The 22,114-nt window shown below is 44.6% G+C and overlaps 1 protein-coding gene across 5 annotated transcripts in view; it reads left to right on the forward strand.

Moving 5' to 3' along the window:
• Positions 1–22,114, forward strand: part of MAPK4 (mitogen-activated protein kinase 4) — a 138,156-nt gene that overhangs the window by 90,437 nt on the left and 25,605 nt on the right. For all 5 annotated transcript variants that reach the window (XM_017648629.3, XM_017648632.3, XM_017648630.3 and 2 more), the window contains one exon: positions 2,066–3,499. In XM_017648629.3, coding sequence (XP_017504118.3) covers positions 2,954–3,499 — 546 coding nt within the window. In that variant the 5' untranslated portion in view covers positions 2,066–2,953. The remainder of the gene's footprint in view (positions 1–2,065; positions 3,500–22,114) is intronic.

Below are 22,114 nucleotides of genomic sequence, written 5' to 3' on the forward strand. Positions count from 1 at the left end.
CTGACACACACACACACACACTCACACACAGGAGAGAGTTCCACCCCATGCGAAAGGAAAGGAACGAGTTTTAAATAAAACACCTCTTAATTATGCACAGATTATCTGCATTGCAGCTGATCTTGAGCAAATCGTGCTTTCAGCTGGCTGGTGATGTCATCTCCTCCCTGCTTAGGTGCTCAATCCTGTCTGTTTACAACCCAGTGGGAGCTGGAGAGGGAAGAAGACTTAAATGTCTCTCCTCATAAAGCAAAATATGTAGTTTCCTCTGTTTGCTGTGTCATTGGGAACCAGACCAGGATATGGGTAGAAAGTGAAAGAAGCTCCCGTTTAGTTTCTCTTCCCTAACTTGGGCAGCAGGAGTCAGGGGAGGGATGGAATGGGGCACTGGCATGGTTCTTTTATTCTTTTGAATCCGCTATCCAGGTGGACTCATTATCATAGGCCATCGACTGCACTAGCTAGGAAATCTCAAAGAGAGTGAATGGTATTCATTTCTCAATTCATCAGATGTTGATTGACCCTGTCTGTGTTAGAAGCACTTAGCTGGTGCTCTCTGTGCCCCCACACCCTCATCTGCAAAGTGACCTGGACTAGAATCACTGTCACTCAGTGGAGGGTTGGCAATTGGGAGTGGGTGTCAGTTATTCACTGATGGAGATGCTTGGCAGGATGGATTGCAGATCTGGATCTGCCCAGTAAAGACTGGTAGTGACTCTTTATCAAATGAGCCAAGGAGAGAAGAACCAATCCCCAGTTAAGAACCACTGGACTTGTTTGATACAATTGCTTCCCAGTCTGAAATTCTGTAAGTCTGTAATTAATTTTGTTGCTGGGGCCCTCAAAAAATATGCTGAGTAGAACTGCTGAAGATCTGATGAAACATAAGAATAGTAGGTATGTCTTATTCAAGTGCAAGGGTATTTTTAACAATGGCAATAACATGTAATATCTAGGGAGCAAATACTATGTCCCAGACCCTTGGCAAATTTCTTTCATTAGAAGTCTTTACAGGGATCTAATTATTTACTATTCCATGTGTCCTCTTACCCCCTTAATTTCAGAGCATTAATTTGACTGTTGTTTTGCTTCATTTGTCATTTGCAGAGTTGGGCAGAGTCCAGATATGAAAATATCCCTGCAGGGAGCCCCACAGTATGATGAGAATTAAGAAGCTAGATTCACTTCTTTGTGCAGGATACAGTGTTCTCAGTACATCCATATACTAACAAAACTTATAAAACCTACAACTCTATTAGAAGCTATGGTATTGCCTTTACTTGGGAGATTTTAATATATATTCCCAGTTTGGTAGTTTTCTTCTACCCATTTAGGTCCTATGCCTGTAATTTGAGGCAGCAGCCACCAGGGGGCAGTCAGGATAGGATTTGACCGATTGCTTTGAAAAGCTAGGTCTCCATCATCAAAAAGAATTCAGTTCACCAAACCAGTCCTGATGCTGTGCTAAGAAGTATGTGCCCTGTTTTGCTAGGCAGCAAGTCCCTTTATTAGGTTGGCAATGATTTCCTTGGTAAGTGTGCTTATGCCACCTACATGGAAAGCAAGAGATACAAATGTAATTAAATCACAGTCACATTCTCTCAAAATATTCAGATATTTGCAAAAGAAGGAAGAAAAGGAGTCTAAGGAGAAAAACAAAATTATTGATCCTTATTTTCTGTAACTAGTTACTTTCCACCCTCTCCCTTCCCAGCTAGTGCTGGTGTGTTCGGAGGACCTAACAAATGAATTTCTCAAAGATCAGAGCTCATTATTCCTGCCCACAATCTGTGCCTGTTAACCTTCAGGGAGCAGGCATTTAGATAAAAGGCACACCATTTGATGGTCTTACCAAATCAGTCTGTCTTCACTCTCTTCCAGGGGAGTGCTGCACACAGCAGGAGTGGTGGCTGGGCAGTGCAAACCCTGGAATCCCCTGAGCAAGCAGTGTTTCAGCTGGCTGGACAGATCAAATAACACTTGGGCTGGTTAACAAAAGACACACAAGTGGGAAGGTGCTGGAAGGCAGAGTGTGGAAATTTACGCAGTGTTATTTCTTTCACAGGGAAGAAGACCCACTCTGAAAGATGCCAAGTTCCTGCAGCCACTTTGGGTCCGGCAGAACCCAGGTTCGCTCAAAGTGGCGTGGATGAGGGGGTGACAGAGGATGCTGCCCCCATCTGAAGCCTCCAGAGGATCCTGGCGGCAGCTGAGCTCCTCTAGGATTTGGGACTTCAGGTGTAATTTGATGTAGTGCTCAGGAAAGGTGCTTGGGTTTCTCCTGCTTTCTTCACCAGAGCTCACCAGATTGGTTTGCATTGTGGAATCTAAGGTGAGCTGATAGAAAGGGGAGATGGCAAAGGTAGAAAGAAGCCCCTAGAAGCCTCCAGAATCCATTGTTGGGGTCTGATCATACTGCTCTGGACACAGAGGGCAGTTACCAAGCTGCCAAAGACTATAATACAACTGAGTTTTGGACCATCATCGGTAAAGCATAGCAACAGCTCTGCATTTCAGTCAAAAGGAAACTCTTTTATCAAAGGACTTCAAGGAGAGGTGGTACGTCTTTTCCTTTGATGTCCATTATTATAGAAAACTCTACCTTCTCATAGATAATGAGACTATTTCTTCTTTCCAAATTGCTATGTTTGAAAGAAGCATGAGCCATTCTAAGCTTTGAAGGGAGTTCGGGATACATAGGAGTTGGTGGACAGCCCTCCCGAGGCAGGTTAAGAGAACAGCCTGAGCCTTCAGCTTCTGCAGCTGAGCGAGCATGGACATATGCCACTCTTATCTCCAGGGAGTTGGTGGTAGTGACATCACTACAAGAAAAAGCATCCCTCAGTTGTGGGACTTGACAGAATGAGGTCTGCTGGGGAAGCCACCACCTGGGACTTGGCCTTTCCCGACTGCCCCTTTGTCCCACAGGCAGCCCCTGCCCACTGAGCCAACAATGGCCGAGAAGGGTGACTGCATTGCCAGTGTCTATGGGTATGACCTCGGAGGGCGCTTCATTGACTTCCAACCCCTGGGCTTCGGTGTCAATGGGCTGGTGCTGTCGGCTGTGGACAGCAGGGCCTGTCGGAAGGTGGCCGTGAAGAAGATCGCCATGAGTGATGCCCGCAGCATGAAGCATGCCCTCCGGGAGATCAAGATCATCCGGCGCCTGGACCACGACAACATCGTGAAGGTGTATGAGGTGCTGGGGCCACAGGGCACTGACCTGCAGGGCGAGCTGTTCAAGTTCAGTGTGGCTTACATCGTCCAGGAGTACATGGAGACCGACCTGGCATGCCTGCTGGAGCAGGGCACACTGACAGAGGAGCACGCAAAGCTGTTCATGTACCAGCTACTCCGGGGGCTCAAGTACATCCATTCCGCCAATGTGCTGCACAGGGACCTGAAACCTGCCAATATCTTCATTAGCACGGAGGACCTCGTTCTCAAGATCGGGGATTTCGGGTTGGCAAGGATTGTTGATCAGCATTATTCACACAAGGTATGTCTGGGTGATCCATGGAATTACGAGAATGCTTGCAGTGTTTGAGAAGCTGTCTTAACTCCACTTCAGTCAGGGGACTGGGGCCAGTATCTGGGGAAAGATGGAAAGTGCCAGAAAGACCACTGGCCTGAGAAGTTGTTGGGGGCCTAGGGGTACTGGTTCTTAGTCTTGACTCTGAAGGAGTTGGACTAGATGATGTCTCAGATTTCCTCTAGCTCTAAACTTTAAAATTATGTGGCTGGGGAATTTGCCTCTAGCACCTTCCTATCCCTGCCATTCGCCTAACCAGCACCCCTCCCTACTGTCTGCCTGTTTGGCTTCCCACACAAGCTTTATGCTGCGGCTCATCTTGCCTCCTCCTCTCAAAGCTGCCCCACTCGGTGTTCCATTCTCTCTGTCAGTGCACTGAGGGCACAAACAGTTAATCTGATAATCTAATCCTCTGTACATGATCTAGGTAATGGCTCAGCTCTCCCAGGTCCCATGATAGCTTGGCCCCCTCAGGGTGATACTAAAGCTACTGGTGTCTGGAAGGTACCGAGACCCCATGTGGTGGGCAGCTAAATGCTCCCCACCAGCTGCAGAGATCAGAGCTGACCCAGCCACACTGGTAGAGATATTATACTTGTTCTCAATGCCCCAGACCCGTTCTTACCTAATCCACTGCTCCCTTGAGGAGCTGGGAGTCCTCTGAAATTCAATTCTCCCCACCCCCAGTTCCTGCCATTTTAGGGGAGCCTCTGAGCACCTCAGCCTGAGCACACATCACCAGGCACCCCTCAACAGAGCTGTAGGGTGGCTGTAATTTCCAGCCTTCTGCCGAAACTTCTATACTATGAATTTTTATTAGACTGAAAATATCCCCTAGAAGTAGGTACAACATAAACTGTCACCAGCCAAGGGGCTGGGGTGGGTCACGAAAGGGGAGGGTAGCTGGGATGGTGAACATGCTTCATCTTTCTCTCGGAGGCCACATTCCTCTGCTCTCCCTTGTCACCTTACTCACCTGTAGCCAGAAGGTTGCAGATGGACAGAAAGACACTGGCCTGTCAGTGCAACTGCAGTGGGAGGGCATCTAGAGGAGGGGCAGGCAGCGCCCCCTGTCCCACTCTTACTGGCTGGAACTTGGGCTGGTCCAGATTTCAGGCCCTACATCAGCCCAGCTGGCTCTAGTTCCTTGGTGCCACCTTAACCATGCACTTGCCCTCTCCCCCGCTTCTGCAGCCAGGCCATCTGTCAAAGCTGACAGCCAACTATGCAGGCAGGAATAACTCTGGTTAAAAAATAATAATCCTCCTGTCTTCCTAATTCCCTGTGCTGTTTCTACTCTCTTTCTTCTAAAGAACAATGACTCCAAACAACTAAACCAATGGTTTTTACCTAAATCATTTCTTATTTGGTCAAAGGACCGAGAACCCACCACACTCTTGCTTCTGGGATGCACAAAACCATTTTCTGAAGCGAAATAAGCCAGTACCTTTGGGAACAACAATAGGGCCTCCCTCGATGAAAGCCTCTGATTATGTGACATATTGCAAGGACGGTGCTCAGAGCAGCATGCAGATCACCAGTAAAGCCAGGGAATGTGATTTGCTGGGTGACAACTGGCTGTTATAATCATTCTAAGAAGGTGCATGTTGTGAGGTGACAGAGTAGGCACAGGTCTGGGCTTCCTTCTGCTGGTGCCAGCTTGTGACATGGACTCTCCCTCCTGACAGCCTCAGTTTCCCTGTCTTTAATAGAGATGATAATATACCCTCTGTGTGTTCACTGGCCCGTGGTTTCACATCAAAACTGAGTGTGAGTGTAAGCCTCCTTGGAGAGTGGGAAGCACCCCATGCATTCATTGATGAGTGTTCCCTGACCTCACACCCGGCCAGAGCCAGTGCGGGGAGCCAGGGGGGAGCCAGGTTCACCAGCCGCTGACTGTGAGGGGCTGCTCCTGCTTCTCAGGGGTGAGAAGCCACTTCTCCAGCCGGGACTTCCATTGAAAAATTTAGACATTCTGACTTACTTTTCTTGGGCTTTTTTCAATAAATTAGCTGTAGGAGGCTTTAAAAACTCCCTGGAACCAGTTATGAGCTCAGTAGGTGTTCACATCAGCCCTGCATTTGGCAGGCGCCACCCACCCCCACCCGCTTCCTCCCTCATAGACTTTCTGCTTTTAGCTTCCTCCCTGCTCTTCCCTGAGTGATGATGAAATGCTTTATATTTGGTGCTTTTATTTATCCGATGTGCATTTAGATCAGTCCTCACTTAAGCCTCTTAATGCTGTGAGGCACTTAGGGCAGATGGTCCGTCTTAGGACGGAGTCAGCTTTTTCTTGGTTACTTAGCTGACTCTGGCCAAGAGGGCACTAGAACATCCCTCATCCCAGTGGATGGTCTTCCAGTGCACCACCTCCTTCACGAAGACTTCCTGGGTCCCTGGTTGGAATTGATCGTTCCTTCCTCCTGGGTGTCTTCTTCCCCACCCTGTAACTTGGATCTCGTAGCACCGACCATTCTCTGCTCCGTCGTACGGGTATTTCTGTCTGTGCTTTGTGCTCGCCTCGCCTGGGAGCCCTTTGGTTCTTGAGGCCCATCCTGCTCACCTCAGTTTCCCCAGGGAGTCTGACCACTCTGCCTGAGACATGGCCCTGTTGATTTTGTTGACTATCTTGAACAGATAGAACAATAGTCATTTACCAGCACATACAGATAGGAAGCTCCTTGGGTTCATTGATTCCATGTGGTGAGAAGGTTTGACTCTCAGAAATAGAGCACATCATTCTTCCAGCCAGAGGACTGGTTGGAGTCAGATGCGTGCACTGCTTTCCAAGCCTGCTCAGATCATGGGGTCTACATGCAAACTGTTCTAAACCTGACCCCTCCTGAAGTTTTACGGATCCTGCACTTGCCTTCAAGAAGACTGTGCTCACCTGGGCCACAGTTAGTGCCTCTGTGTGTGTCACAAAAAGGGCACTCCTGTCTCCAGGACAATTCAGCCCAGTGCCAGCACAGGCTCTGTGACCTCAGCAGCAGCTGGACTAGCCCCATGTCTGAGCACAGCCCACCCAGCCGTGTGCCCCAGCGCATTCTCACTCCCCCATCTTAGCTTTCTCATAGGCGGACAGTAAGACACCTTCGCTCCCACATCCCCTCATCTGGCACAGGGCCTGGCATGGGGTGGGTGCCCAGTGTTTTTCTGGCGAGGGAGGTGCCAAACAAAGTGGCCTTCTCTTCTCTAATGAGCAGCTGGCACCACTGGGGCTTCAAGTCACAGTCAGGGAGCATCCTGGGCAGATGCCCCACACCTCCCTTCCCCCAGGGGTCTAGGTCTTTGTGGGGTACAGAGGGCAACTCGAGGCCCCTGACTCTCTGCCTGACAGTTGTTCTGCACTGTCAGGGCGCTAGCAGCATGGCGGGGTGGGGGGGTTCTGCCAGCTCTCTCAAAACACGGGTCGCACAGCCTCTCTGTGTCCTCACTGCTCACCTTGCTGGCCGCATGGCCTCAGGCAAGTCCTTTGTCTTGTGCAGCTCATTCCTAGAATAAGGCATTTGTAAGAAAACCCCGCAGTGATCTTCTCCATCCGCTTCATTTCACAGATGGTAAAACCGGGCCCTAGAAGTGGGAGGAGACTCACTCAAAGTCAGCCGACCAGTGGCTGCGCCAGGGGTACAACGCATGCCTTCAGATCCACGTCCACTGTTTTTTCTGAGCCTCTCTTCTCAATTGTCTTATCTGTCAGCTGGGATCATCATTTCCATTCTGCCTATTTCATAGGATTCTTGTTAGAGTCAAATGAAAGTAGGGATGTCAAAGTGCTTTGAGATGTACAAAGGGCTAAGTCACTCACAGGACTCCTTGTCCAGGAGGTGCCACGATGATACCAGGCAGACCCCCAGATGTCAGTTTCCCTGCCGTGAAACATGGAACCACCTCCTGGCCTGCCAGCCAAAGGGCGAGGCACAAGGCCCTACCTGAAGGGGAGCTGCCCAGCCAGAGGTCCTGTTATGAAGCCCTTTCTGACCACCTCCTCAGTATGCCCATGAATCAGTTCCTTTTTGTGTGTGCCAAAAAGAGGCAGCTGAAGGATCAGAGCATGTTTTCCTTGAGTATATCCTATTAAAAGTAGATGTCTCCAAAGAGAAAAAAAAGTTGGAGACTTCACTGAGTCCTGTGTAAATTCTAAGAAGTGTCAGGAGAACTTGGAGACCATGTAGAGGACTGAGCCGCACATTGACTAATCACATCCCCCCATCAGGCTAACTCCAGCCTGACTAGCTGTGTGAACACTTCCCTCCAGGAAGGGAAGGAATCACCTCTCGGCCTTGCTGAGGCTGCCGGGAGACTGCCCTTACACTTGCCTTTCCTGGAGGCAGCAGACAGAAAATACCCAGGAAAGAAAGCATCAGAATTTGGTCAACCCAAGGGTCCTGTGCTTTGGTGGATCATTAGAGAAAAGTCCAGGTTTTCTGCGAGGCTGGCCAGCCTTTGGGCCCTGATGCCTTTGCACTTCAGAGCTCTCTGTCTTCTTCCCTCGTTCCATATCTGAATGCTTTCACACTTTGCCTATATGTCTCATAAAGATTCCTTAGAAATCAACCAGTTCAGTGGTTCTCAAAGTGGGTCCTGGACCAGCAGCATCAACCTCCCCTGGGAACTTGTGAGAGATGCAAATTCTCAGGTCCTGTCTCAGACCTGCTGAATCAGAAATGCAGGGTTGGGCCTGGCCCGCTGTGTTTTAACAAGCTTCCGGGTGATTCCGATGTGTGTTGCCTTTTAAGAACCATGATTTGAAGACATGGAGTAGCTTGTCTGTGTCAGAGCTGAGGCTTCTAATGTGTTTGCTGGTGCCTATAACCACGGTTCTCCAACTTCAGCACAATGAAGACTCAGAACACCTCCCAGATAACAGCTGTATTTAAGCAGGTACTTTCTGAAAGGGGAAGTTAATGGGGAGGTATCAGGCTCTGTGACAGAAACTGAAGACAGTTTCTGGCAGGATGACTTCCAGGGCCTCCATCACACCACATTGGGAACTGCCTGGGGGATCCACCATCACTCAGGTTTGGGGGAAAATTGCCCAAACCAGGGATCTCAACCAAAAGGACTGTTGGTTCTGTTGAGGTTTTGTTTTAACCATAGGTAGGTGATATGAACAATGACTTTAGAAAACATACTTGTCATTCTGGTGTAAACTAGATATTTAAAAACAGAGAACTGGTTTCATTCTTCAGTGAGACTGAGTGTTTGATTGAGGGCTCAGCAAATTACTGTAGTTTGTTAAGGCTTGTGGTTCAATTCAAGGTCCCAAAGGAGGCAAAAAGGTACATGGTGTTGAACACCCACAGCCAGCTTCCAAAGGCTTTGCACAGAGCTTTGATGGACAGTGTTTGTGCTGGTTCAGTCATGTTGATCAAGCTCACCTCCTCCTCGCCTGACCACTCTGCTTTCCTTTGATGGCTTCTTGTCTGTCTAAGTGAAGATAAGCTTACCCTCTCTGCCTGGGCAGACACACAGAAAGCTCTCTAACGCATGAATTCCCTTCAACTGAACCTAGGAGGAGGAATGCTCATATCTGTGACTGAGACAGGGTCTTGGTCACTGATCAAGAGTCTCCATTTGGTGTCCTATGCGCTTGTATTTGGGATGAGTTCTACATTGCAGATGCAAGGAATGAAGTGCCGGTCTCTACACGTAGGGAGTGAGGAAGGGCTGGCCCAGGATCCAGAACAGGATGAGGATCCACAGTGCTGGCAGCAGGGGGGCCCAGCCACTCTCAGAGGCCAGGGTTTCATGAGAAAATGGGCTCGTGGAAGGACGACTTGCTGAAGGCCCAGCGAGAAGTTCTTAAGCCATTAAGCATGTTATTCCAAATCAGTGGAGCTGAAAAGATTTATTTAAAAGGCTATGAAATATCCCTTTTTAAAAGGGAAAAATGTGACCTCAGGGATTAGAACAGAGGTTATATTAATTAAAGAGTCAAGTGTCCCTGAGCACTCGGACAGACTCAGGAAGCTGATTTTGTTGGCTTTCAGTGCTTCTCTTCCTCTTCCCACGGCAGCCCCCGCCCCAGAAGCAATGCCTTTACTCTGTCTCTGCGCTCCTGGGGTCCTCTGCTACCCACTCCCGGAGCATCACACCTGGGCCTCCCTTCCTGGGTAGCAACCCACCTGGCTCTGGGGGCCATACTGTAAATCTTCAACAACTGGCATGGCTCAGGCACCAACCAATCAGAAAGGAATCCAGCCAGAATCCTATGGCAGGGTCTTGGGGGTGCCCTGCTTGCCAGGAAATGACCCTTTATTGCCGGATCATAGGTAGGTCTGGGAGTATCCAGGAATGAGGTGGGGGTGATGAGCAAGGGAATCAGGGGCTTGGAGCAGCACCTATTTCCCCACCAGTGTGCAGGTATTTGATGACTCTACTAGCCTGGCTGTACGGATGCATCCCAGCCATGCTTTGCTGCCTTCCCTTCTCCATGTGCCCCTAGCTCTGGTTCTCCACTGCGGGTGAGTGGTTGGCTAAATAGTAGCTCCCTCCTTACTGTCACTCTCCTGGGGCACACCTCCCGGTCACAGCTGCCACCTCCTATGGTAAGCTCCAAATCTCCAGAATTCAAGAAGCAGGAAGTGTGCCTTCCTGCTGGGGGCGCTGGAGAACTCGGGCAAGTATTTCATGTAGTACAAACTTGCTGGTGACAAATTCTTTCTTTATCTAGAAAGTGACTTTATTTTACTCTCATTTTCAAAGTTTATTTTCCCGGGATATAAAATCCTCGATCAACAATATTTTTCTTTCAGTACTTAAAAAATGTCACTGCTTTATCTCCCATCCTTATCCTTTCTGAAGAGGTCTTCATTTACATCATTATCCTCCTGTAACTTCTCTTTTTTTTTTACTGCTTTCAAGATTTTCTCTTGATCTTTAATTTTCAGCATCATGACCTGTATGTACCCAAGTGTGATTTTCTTTGAACTTACTTTGTTTGGATTCATTGAGTTTCTTTGATCTTCATTTTAACAGTTTTCTTCTTAAACTCTTACTCAGAAATTCTATTTTATTTTTATTGAAGTACAGATGATGTGAGATATTACATTGGTTTCAAATATACACAGTGGTTCAACAGTTACACACATTATTAAATCCTCCCTCCAACTAGTGCAATTACTGTCAACATAGGAAAATGTTACAGAACCATTGGCTGTATTTTCCATGCTGCACTTTCATCCCTGTGACCAACTTATATGATTGAGATTTTTGTGCTTCTTTATCTACCTCACCCACCTGACCCATCCACCCCAACCCCTCCTCAATGGTAACCACCAGTCACTTTTAAGTGTTTCTGAGTTTACTGCTATTTTGTTTTGTTTTGTTTTATATTCCACAAAGAAGTGAAACCATATGGTATCTGTCTTTCTCTGCCTGACTTATTTCACTTAGCAAAATACCCTCTAGGTCTATCCATGTTATCACACATGGCAGGATTTCTTCTTTTTATGGCTGAATAATATTCCATTGTATATAGGCACCACATCTTCTTTACCCATTCATCTATTGATGGACACTTTGGTTGCTTCCATATCTTGGCTATTGTAAATAGTGCTGCAATAAACATAGGGGTACATATGTCTTTTCAAGTTGGGGATTTTGTTTTCTTTGGGTAAATCATTAGAAGTGGAGTTACTGGGTCATATGGTATTTCTATCTTTAATTTTTTTGAGGAACCTCCATACTACTTTCCATAGTAGTTGCACCAATGTATAAAAAGTAGAAGAGGAGGGAATACTTTCAAACTCTTTCTATGAGGCCAGCATACTCTTAATACTAAAACCAGACAAAGACACTGCAAAAAAAGACAATTATAGAGGAATATCCCTGATGAACATAAATGTAGAAATCCTCAACAAAATTCTAGCAAACTGAATTCAAGAATACATCAAAAGGATCATCCATCATGAACAAGTGGGATTTATTCCAGAGGTGCAAGGATGGTGTAATATTTGTAAATCAGTCAATGTGATACACCACATTTAAAAAAGGAAGAATTAAAAACCATATGATCATCTCCATAGATGCTGAAAAAGCTTTTGGCAAAATTCAACATCCATTCATGATAAAAACTCTCAATAAAGTGGGTTTAGAGGGAATATACCTCAACATAATAAAGGCCATATATGACAAATCCACAGCTAACATCATATTCAATGACAAAAAGATGAAAGCTTTCCCTCCACAATCAGGAATAACACAAGGGCACCCACTTTCACCACTTTTATTCAACATAGTACTGGAGGTCCTAGCCATGGCAATCAGACAAGATAAAGCAATAAAAGACATTCAAATTGGTAAGGTAGAAGTAAAATTCACTATTTGCTGATGATGTGATACTACAACTAGAACTCTGCCAAAAAAACTATTAGAACTTCCAACTGGATTCAGCAAAGTTGCAGGATACAAAATCAATATATAGAAATCTGTTGCATTCCTATATACTAACAATGAACTAGCAGAAAGAGAAATCAGGAAAACAATTATGTTTACAATTGCATCAAAAAGAATGAAATACCTAGGAATAAACCTAACCAAGGAGGTGAAAGACCTGTACTCTGAAAACTATAAGATGCTGATGAAAGAAATTAAAGAAAACACAAATAAATAGAAATCTGTCCCATGCTTATGGATAGGAGGAATTAATATTGCTAAAATGGCCATCTTGACCAAAGCTTTTTTTTCACCCCCAACTCTCTCTCCTTTCTTCTGGGCACTGATTACATGTATATTACTCAGCTTGGCATTTTGTCCCAAGAGGCTGTCCAATTTCTTTCCTCTTTTTTCAGAATGGATAGCTTGTATAGTTCTGCCTTCATTTTCACTGACCCTTTCTTCTGCCATCTTTAATTTGCTGCTAAGATCATTTAGTGAATTTTTACTTTAGATAATATACTTTTCCATTCTAGAATTTCCATTTAAGTCCTTTTTTATAGTTTCCATTCGTGTCTTGAGAGTCCCCATCTTCACTCATTGAGATCATATTTTCCTGTACATCCTTGAACATATTTATAATAGCTGCTTTAAAGTCTTTGCTAATTCCAAATCTGGGACATCTCAGGATATGTTTCCTATTGACTACTCTTTTCTCCTGAATAGGGGTCACATTTTTCTGCTTCTCCACATTTCTACTAATTCTTTTATTGTTTGGGGACATTGAAGTTGATACTCTAAAAGGGAGCCTGAATTGTACTGTCCTTCTTTAATAGATATTGAGTTTTTGTTTGGTAGGCAGTTAGTTTACTGATGTTTCTCCTCAACCCTGTTAAGGCTTGGTTTTAGGCTTTCATAGTGCAGGCTTAGAGTAGCCTCTATTCTAGAGTATGGTCCTTACTCCTATGGCATGGCCTTTCTAGTGTCTCACCTGAATGTCTGATGTTTCCCCTCTGGCTGGGCTGGAACTCCTATGGATCCACTGTCTCTGCAACCTCTAATATTCCCTGTTCTGCTCTTAGCTACAAAGTAACTGCTGTCTACTATAGACCTTTCCAGAGTCTCACCTTGTGTATGGGCAGCACAGCCCTCGGCTAGAGGTCTGTGGGGAGCCCTCCCACAACAAACTTCTGGGTGCACCCTATGACGCTGCCCTGCCAGCTCCAAATGTTTCAGCAGTCCCAGACTCCAGTTCCTACTTCCTCAGCTCAGTAAGACAGCCATGTTCTGCTTTGTTCCACATCCCTGTGCTGTGGTTGGGGCAGCTATTTGTGCAGAGTGCCAGGGTGAACATGATTAGTTTCCTTCCCTTCTCTCAGGGAGAGAACACAGCCTATTGTCCAGTGCCTGAAAACATCTGCTATGTATGTTTTATAGTTGCTTGTCACAAGGGCAAATACAGTACCACTTACTTCAACCCAAGCAGAAGTGGCCAGCCCTGACGTTAAGTGGTGTGATGCTGTGGGGCGGATTATCTTTTAGTGTTAGATCGTAAACTCTCCCAAGTGGAGGGTCTGGAGGACAAATGTTGAATAACGTGCTCCTCCTTCCCTTTGTAACAGCAGATTTGTTCGTGAGTCCCTTGCAGACAGTATCTTCCATCTTTGTGGGAAGGGTCCCAGCTGCTCCAGTCCTTTCCCTACTTTTCCACTTGAAAATGTCTCAGGAACAAGATACTGTCTTATCCTATAGGTGGATATTCCTATTCATACTGAAGGAGGATTGGAAAATTGAATCAAATCCTTTTCAAGTTTCTTCTGAAATGTAGTTTCTTTAATCAGGCTTTGCTGTGGTTGCATGTTGAGAAGACAGTGGTGTAGAAATAGGAGGCCCCAGAGGGAGTATCATGTTGCTATGATTATCCTGACTTTCCAGGCCACCTTCTACTCTGTACCACACTCCTCTGAGTGGGGAGAGACCTTCTACATCTGTACTACATTCCTCTGAGTAGGGAGAGACCAGCCCTTATCTTTAGTATCGTTTGCTGCCACCCCACCCACCCTCATGCTGTAACATCACTGACTTGTCACCATTCCTGAAAATAGCATACTCAGTGACAACTCTGGTCCTACACACTGTCCCTGCTACCCACTTGAACTCCTACTTATCCACGCAAACTTGACTTAAAAAACCCACCCCTGCACAGTGTCAACCCATTCCTGGGGTAGAGCCAACCACACCTTCCCCCTGTTGCCCAAAGCAGTTAACTCCACACTATTATGCTTATCTGTTTACATGCCTCTTCCCAGTACACAGTGGGACTCTTAGGGAAGAGTATGTATCTCATTCATCTCTGTCTTCCTAGCACCTAGCACAGTATCTGACCCATAATATGTGCACATTAAATGCTTGCTGTCTAATGAGGCCATTCCTCCACCTTTCCGTGGAATCAAGTGTGGGCCTCAAGAGCTTCCCAGAATAAAGCGTAATTTCTCTTCCTCAGGGCAGCTTTCAAATATTTGAAGTCATCTATCTCTCATGCCCCTGTAGATCTCTGCAGCCTAGAACCCCTTCACACAGTAATATTCAGGCACTGTTCCAAGTGTTTGACAGGTATTAATCTATTTAGTCCTCACAACTGAATAATCATAATAACAGATGCTGCTGGTGTCCCCATTTTACAGATGAAGACACTGAGGTGCAGAGAGTAACTTACCCAAGGTCACCCAGCTAGTAAATGGCAGAGCTGGGTTTCAAAGCCCAGCAGTTGCTCTGAGGCCATGCTCTCACCACTGAGCTGTACTGCCTTGCTGGCCATTTAGACGACAGGGTTTCCAGGCTCACACTATCCTGACTGTCCTTTCACTGACTTCCTCCTACTTGTCACACTCTTTTTGAAAATGTGTCTTCCAGAACACATGCTGTATGATTTACCCAGCAGCGTCAGTGGGAGAGTGACATCTCTGCTCCATAAATGACTCGCTGTTCATGTTACCAGTGGGTTTTTTCTTTTCTTTTTCTGGTAGCCATGTCAACTATTGGGTTCATATGAGCTTATAGCCAGCTAACTTCTGTTAAGTTCAGTATTCACTGTTTTACATTTATATGGTTGATTTTTTTAGTCCAAGTGCAAGACTTTATCCTTATCCTTGGTAAATCTCATCTTGTTGGCTTCAGGCAAATATTCCAACCTGATTAGATCTTTTTCGATCTTTGTTCTATCACATAACCTTATCCCTTACAGCTTATAATTTATAAGCGAGTTTTCCAGGACTTCACCCATATCACTGATTTAAAAATGTCTGAAGGATTAAGTGAGAGGCTGAGCCTCCCAGCCACTAGACACCCCCTCTGGGGTGACACTGCCCCTAAGCTAGCATTCCTTGGTCCTAGTTGTCCAACCAGTTGCAAATTTGCATAATTACATGGTTGTGCAGCCCATGTTTCTTCATTGTTCACAAAGATGTCCTAAGAGATTTAGTTAAATGCCTTATTGAGATTCAGGAACATTGTCTATAAAATCTTCTCACTCCACCTCAATACAACTTAAACTCATCCTAATGTTAAAATGCCAAATTCAAACTGCATGACCAGCTGTGACATTTTAACTCCTAGACACGTGGAGCTCAGATGTTGGCAAACACCACTGCTTTACTTAGAAAAAACCTGATACATGAAAATCTAAACCTAAAATCACATTGAAGATTAGGGCATGGTAAGTAAATTATGGCTCATCCACTAAATAGCATGTTATACAACTATTTCCAGTGGTGTTTCTGAAAAGGTTTACAATAATACAGAAAACATTCATGTAACCATGACTAGGTTTAAAAAGCAGGATACATAATTGTATAAGTGGTGTGATCATAACAGCTTAAACTAAAGAGAAAAGAACATATAAAAAGAGACTTCAGATAAAAACTCCAAAATGTTAACAATGGTTAGAGAACACATGGCTCTTTCCCCTTCTTTTTATTTTTCTATGAGTCGCCAAAATATGCAGCATGGACATGCATGTTTTTATCACAGTGACCTTTATAGGTGGAAGGTCAGGGAAGTTTGTTGCAAGAATAAGTTTATCAAGAACACATTCGTTGCAAAATGAGTGGTAAACCTGAAGTATCCGGTCCCAGAGAGAGGAGGGTCAAACACCCCAGCACCTGGCCCAGGAGTATGTGCATGCTGACCCTTGACTGCATTCTGTTCTGCAGAGCCACTGTGTCCCATGTGTAATATATCTCCCCACCCAGACTCACAGCCCTGCCTCAGCTGCTGCCTCCACAGGGACCGTGGAACAGGCTCTTCCATCATAACTACCCTGAGAGTTTTCCTGCAGATTCGTTATAAAGCACCCTGGGAGTTCCTTCCCATCCATGATCACTCTGAATCCTCATGCCGACCCTCTGAGGGTGGGTACAGGCCAGGTTACTTTTTGTCCTCACTTGTTAGCTGAGGACTAGAGAGCCTTGAGGTTGAAGAATGCATCTAAGGCCCATGGCTAAGAAAAAGCAGGGCCAGAAGCAGACCTGCCCCAGAGACCTGGCCACCAGCTGGGCTTGTTCCAGAACTTGGGAACCCCTGGGGCCTTCTGTGATGAGAACAGGGAAGACTCATGAGATGGGGCAGTGGCCTCTTCTTCCCCACCATGAGGGAAGCTGGAGAACAGGGCAGTTCTGTGACCTTCCCTGGGACCCACAGTGAGCAGAGAGGGAGCCAGGCCAGGAAATTACAAGTCCTATGTCCTGCGCCCTTCCTCTCTCTGTGGGTCCCCTGCAGTCTCCTGCCTTCCTCCTGGGCTCCCACCTGCCTGGGTCCCCCCTGAAGTCCTCCCCTGCACTCCCACACTGCTCTCTCCTTCCATCACTCCCCCTGGAAACTTCCTGAGGCCCGGGGCCCATTTCCTGGGAGCACAGGTTCCCACTGAGAGACCCAGAGCTCTCTGCCCCAGCGTGCAGGCAGTTGGGAAAAGGCTACGAGCTATAGTATCCCTTTCAATAGAACAGTGGTTTATATTTGTCTTTGAACTCTTTTATTTAAATAATTTTACTGACATATAATCAGCATACCATACAGGTCACCCATTTAAAGGGTACCATCCAGTGGCTTTAGTATATTCACAAAGTAGTGCATCTATCCCCAGAATCAGTTTTAAAATGTCTCAATTACCCCAAAAAGAAACCTGCCCCCCTGAGTCCTTATTCCCCAAAGTCTTCATCCCCCACCCCAATCCTAGGCAACCAAGAAATCTATTTTCTTTCTTTATAGATTTGCCTATTCTGGACATTTCATATAAACAGAATCATGCAACAGGTAGTCCTCTGACTGGCTTCTCTTACTTAGTATGTGTTCAAAGTTCATCCATGTGGCAGCAGTGGCAGCACATTTGTTTTTATTGCCAAATAACATTACATTGTATGGATCTATGACATTTTGTTTATCTGTTCCTCAGCTGATAGACATTTGAGTTTTTTCTACTTCTTGGCTATCATGAATAATGCCACTATGAACACTCATGTACAAGTTTTTCTGTGAACACAGGTTTTCATTTCTCTTGGAAATACAGAGTGTTATTATTGGCTCACCTGGTGCTGTTTGAGGTATTAACAGTTTTCCAAAGTGCTGGCACCATTTTCCATTTTCACCAGCAATGTATGAGGGTTCAGTTTCTCCAAATCCTCACCAACACTTGTCATATTCTGTTTTGTTTTGTTTTGGTTTTACTCTAGCTGCTTTAGCAGGTGAGAAGTGATATGCCAATGTGGTTTGATTTCCTTTTTCCTGATGGCTAATGATGCTGAGCACCTTTTCATGTACTTATTGGCCATTTGTATATCTCCCTTGGGGATCTCTTTATTGATATCCTTTGCCATTCTTAATTGGGTTATTTTTTTGTTATAGAATTGTAAAAGATCTTTTTATATTCTAGCTACAAGTCTTTTCAGATAAATGATGTGCAAAAAAGATTTTCTTCAGAAAAGTTTTTTATTTTGATAGTATTTTTTCTTTTGTTGTTTTTGGTGTCCTAAGAAATCATTGCCTGCTCCAAGGTCATGAAGATTTACACCTGTGACTTCTTAGAGTTTAGTTTTAGCTCCTACATTTAGGTCTTTGATCCACTTTGAGTTAATTTTTATATATGGTGTGAGACAAAGGTCCAGCTTCATTCACATGTCTCTCCTTGTGTCAGTACTATCCTCACTATCTTGATTACTGAAGTTTTGTAGTAAGTTTTGAAATCAAGAGTGTCAGTCCTCCAACATTGTTCTTGTTTCAAGATTGTTTTCCCAATTTGGGTCATGAAAAGGAATAAGGACTGATACATGCTGTAACATGGATAAATCTTGAAAACTTTATACTAAGAGAAAGTAGACAATCACAAAAGGCCACATATTGCATGAGATGTACAGACAGACAGATTCATAGAGACAGAAAGTAAATTAGTGGTGGGTGGGGGCTGGGGCAAAAATGGAAATATGCCTCTCAGCAGATGTGAGGTTTTGTGTTGGGGTGATGAGAATGCCTGGAATTCAATAGTAATAACAGTGGTGCAGCCTCATCCGTATACTAAAAAACACTAGCTGGTACATTTTTTAATTGTGTATTTTGTGGTATGTGAATTATATCTTCAAAAAGTTTTTAAGATATAGATAATCTGAATTTTTCCTTACATCCATCTATTAAAGAAATTGCATTTGTAGTTAAAAACCTCCCCACAAAAAAAAACCCAAGGCCCAAATAGCTTCACAGGTGAATTCTACCACATATTTAAGGATTAAATAGTACCAGTTCTACAAACTCTTTCAAAAACTTGAAAAGAAGGCACTACTTCTTTCTCATTCTAAGCTCACTGTGATTAGCAAAACCTGACAAGGAACATTATGAGAAAAGAAAACAATAGATTAATATCTCCTATTAAATAACAGATGCAAAATTTCTAAGCAAAATCTTAGCACATTCAACTTAGCAATATAGAAAAAGGAGAATGCATATTCACCAAGTGTGTTTTATCTCAGGAGTGCAGGTTTGGCTTAATATTTGAAAATCAGTGTGATAACTGTTTTGGAAAATGATTTGGCAGTTTCTTTAAAAGTTAAACTTACATCTGCCATATGATCCAGACATTCTACTTCTCTGTATTTACCCAAGAGAAATGAAAGCATATGTCCACACAAAGACTTGTGTACAAATGTTCATAACAGCTTTCTTTTTCTAGAGAAAAACTGGAAGCTGTCCAAATGTCCATCAACATTCAGAAGAACAGATTGTGGTATATCCATACAATGTAATTACTACTTGGCAATAACAGGGAATGAACCATTCACAACAATCTGGGTGGGTCTCAGAATAACTATGCTGAGTAAAGGAAGCCAGACCAAAGTGAATGAATGAATCAGATTCCATTGATAAAGAATTCTAGAAAATGTAAACAAATCCGTAATGAGATTAGGGATGGCCTAAGGATGGGGAGAGATTACAAAGGGGCACAAGGACACTTTCAGGGATACTGTGTATGTTCATTATTCAGGTGGAGATAGATAGTTTCACCAATAGATGTCAAATCATACCAATTGCACACCTTAAATATGTGCAGCTTATTGTATTTCATTTATATCTCAGTTAAGCTGTTTTTAAATAAAGATATTCAAGCCAGTCAAGGACTCCCATTCCAGCAGCTTCTCCTGCAGTCCATCTTGAGACAGAGATCCCAAAATTCTAGACGCAAGACTGTGTGAGATCAAAATAGTCTTTTTTCCTGGATTTCTGGTCTTTGCCCTGCACCCTCCCCCTTCCCTCGGAAGGCTGATTCTGCTCATGTCACACTCAGACTGCGCTTGGGAGACACAGCCAGGCTGGAAGACTATCATCTTCCTAAGTCATGCCGGCTAATGACACCGTCTGTGTCAGGCACTAGGTCCACTGCCTTCACAGTGAGCCCTGCCATGCGAGCCAGCGTGTCGGCGCTTGGTGAGTTTTCTGGTGGGGGGGTGGGGGCATCAACTAACAAGGTCTCAGTTAACCAGAGCCACTTGGTTCTCAGAGACAGAAAGGGCTCAGAGACAGTAAGAACTTAGAAATCAACTCATCTTACAACCCTGAGAGGCCCCCCAAAAACGATGATAGCAGAGTCTAGGCTTAGCTTTGAGGGGCCAACCAATGACAACAAACCAAGAATGGGTCTGGTCAGGAATTCCATTGCTGTTTGGTTTCTCACTTCAAATTGGTTCCTAGTCTGAACATTCTGCAGACCAATACCAAATGTCTTCCACATTTTCTCTGCTTCTGTCTCAGCCTTGCACCATAGTGAACTAAAATTCAGAAAGACCCGGAAGCCAAGAAAGTCATTCAGTCATCAAAAATTGAATTCTGTTCCCTGGGTGCTATGCACCAAGCCAGGAAATTGAATGGGGACATTTTAGAGACACTACCAGCAACAGGGCTTGAAACAAAAAGTCGTTTCTGCTTAACCCTCGTTTAGCCAGAACACCAAACCACTTCCTAAGCAGCACTGAAATATTGTCTATATTATGTCTGCAACATCCTGCTTCCTTTCAACAATGGATTTTCTTCTCTAATACTGCTCCTGTTATAAGCAAACCAAATCTGCCAACTTGGTTCTTGAATAGTTAAATAAGGCATGTTTGTTGACACAACAAAACCACCACATCTGTGAATGGACTGCTTAAAGTTCTTCAAGATCCCTTTAAGCTTGTGCATTTAAGCAAATCGAGATTTTCCTCCATCCAGCATGGGCCCGGTTGTTCAGCGATACCTCCACTATATGCAATGAGACTTTCTCAGTTATCTAGCTACATGAGCACCCAGGCCCACCCAAGAAGGGGGTACGGCCATTCCTCAGCTATACTTTGGCTGACTGGAGGAGAGGGGGCAGAGTATGGACAGAGGTCACAGATGCCAAGCAATGGGACCTAGGGGGCAAGAAAGGAGAGGTCTGCCGGCCCGAGCAAATTCACCATGAGTCTACCCCTAGCCTTCTCCTCAAAGCTCAGACGGGGACAGCCTGAAAGGGAGGAAGCACCAGGCCTGAGTTAGAGCCCCAGAAGGCTCACCTCTCCCAGGCTGGCTTTTCTGCCTTCTGGAAGCTCACTTCACCTGTCTGAGCTGTTTCAGATCATTTAAGCGAGCTTCTCAGCCAGCAGCTCTGACCTGGCTTCCCTCCACAGTGTTTCCTTTACAGATAATAGAAGAGGAAAATGGTAGCTGCACCCCTATTTATGTATGCTGTGACACTTCTAAACGTCCACTCCTACTTTTGTAAATCCAGGTGTGAATTTATATGCCTATTATCCTAATTTTCTTTCCAGAAGAGTATCTTGCTCCTCACAGCTTGCCTCAGCGAGTTAACATAGGCTGACATATTTCTGAAGACCCAAACTAACAGAGAGAACAAGACATTTGCAAAAAAAAAAATGTAAATAGTTTTGAACAGAGATTGTAAACAGCAAAGGGATTCTATGCTAGGCAATCATTTAAAACGCTCCTTTTACCCCAGTAAGAAGTTGTCTATAAATGAAGAAGTGAAGGAAGCAGGTTAAGGTAAAGTATAATAGAATCACTTCATTTCTGGAAAGAAAGTATACGTGTGTGTGCATAGAGAGAGGGAAGGAAAAACAGGAATTACACAATCTGTGGTTCCCTGTAGGGAAGGGAGTTAGAAGGACCTGGAAAACCAGATTTTCACTTTAATTTTTGACTGAATTGTCACTGATTTTTTTTTCACTGAATTTTTAAAAAGTGAATCTGCGCCACTTTTGCAATTAAAATACAAAATATAAATCTATCCTGCAAGACAGCAAAATGAAAGCTCCAGAAATGAATTGGTCATGAAAGCATGTCCTGAAAGGGTAGGGCACCAGCGAGACAGAAAAGGAGAAGAGTTAGACTTAACTCTCTAAAGAAAGAATTCCTAGTGAGTTGAAATTTGGCATCTTTTGCTTTCTGTTGGAAAAAAATTTTTGAAGGCCTGTGCCATTGAACTTCACAAATACTGGGACATATTATGTGTAGCCTGATTTCCTACACACATACACACTATCATTTAAATTCCCATATGGCATTCAAGTAGAGGCAGTTTCCCAAAACCTGTCATCCTCAAGTCAGGGCATTTTAAAAAATTAAAGACATTTAGTGTGGAGAATTCCTCTGCAAAACAGGTTTTTATCGTCCTCAGGTTTTAAGTAAAGG

Source organism: Manis javanica, chromosome 9, assembly GCF_040802235.1.
Source record: "Manis javanica isolate MJ-LG chromosome 9, MJ_LKY, whole genome shotgun sequence".
Taxonomy (NCBI): domain Eukaryota; kingdom Metazoa; phylum Chordata; class Mammalia; order Pholidota; family Manidae; genus Manis; species Manis javanica.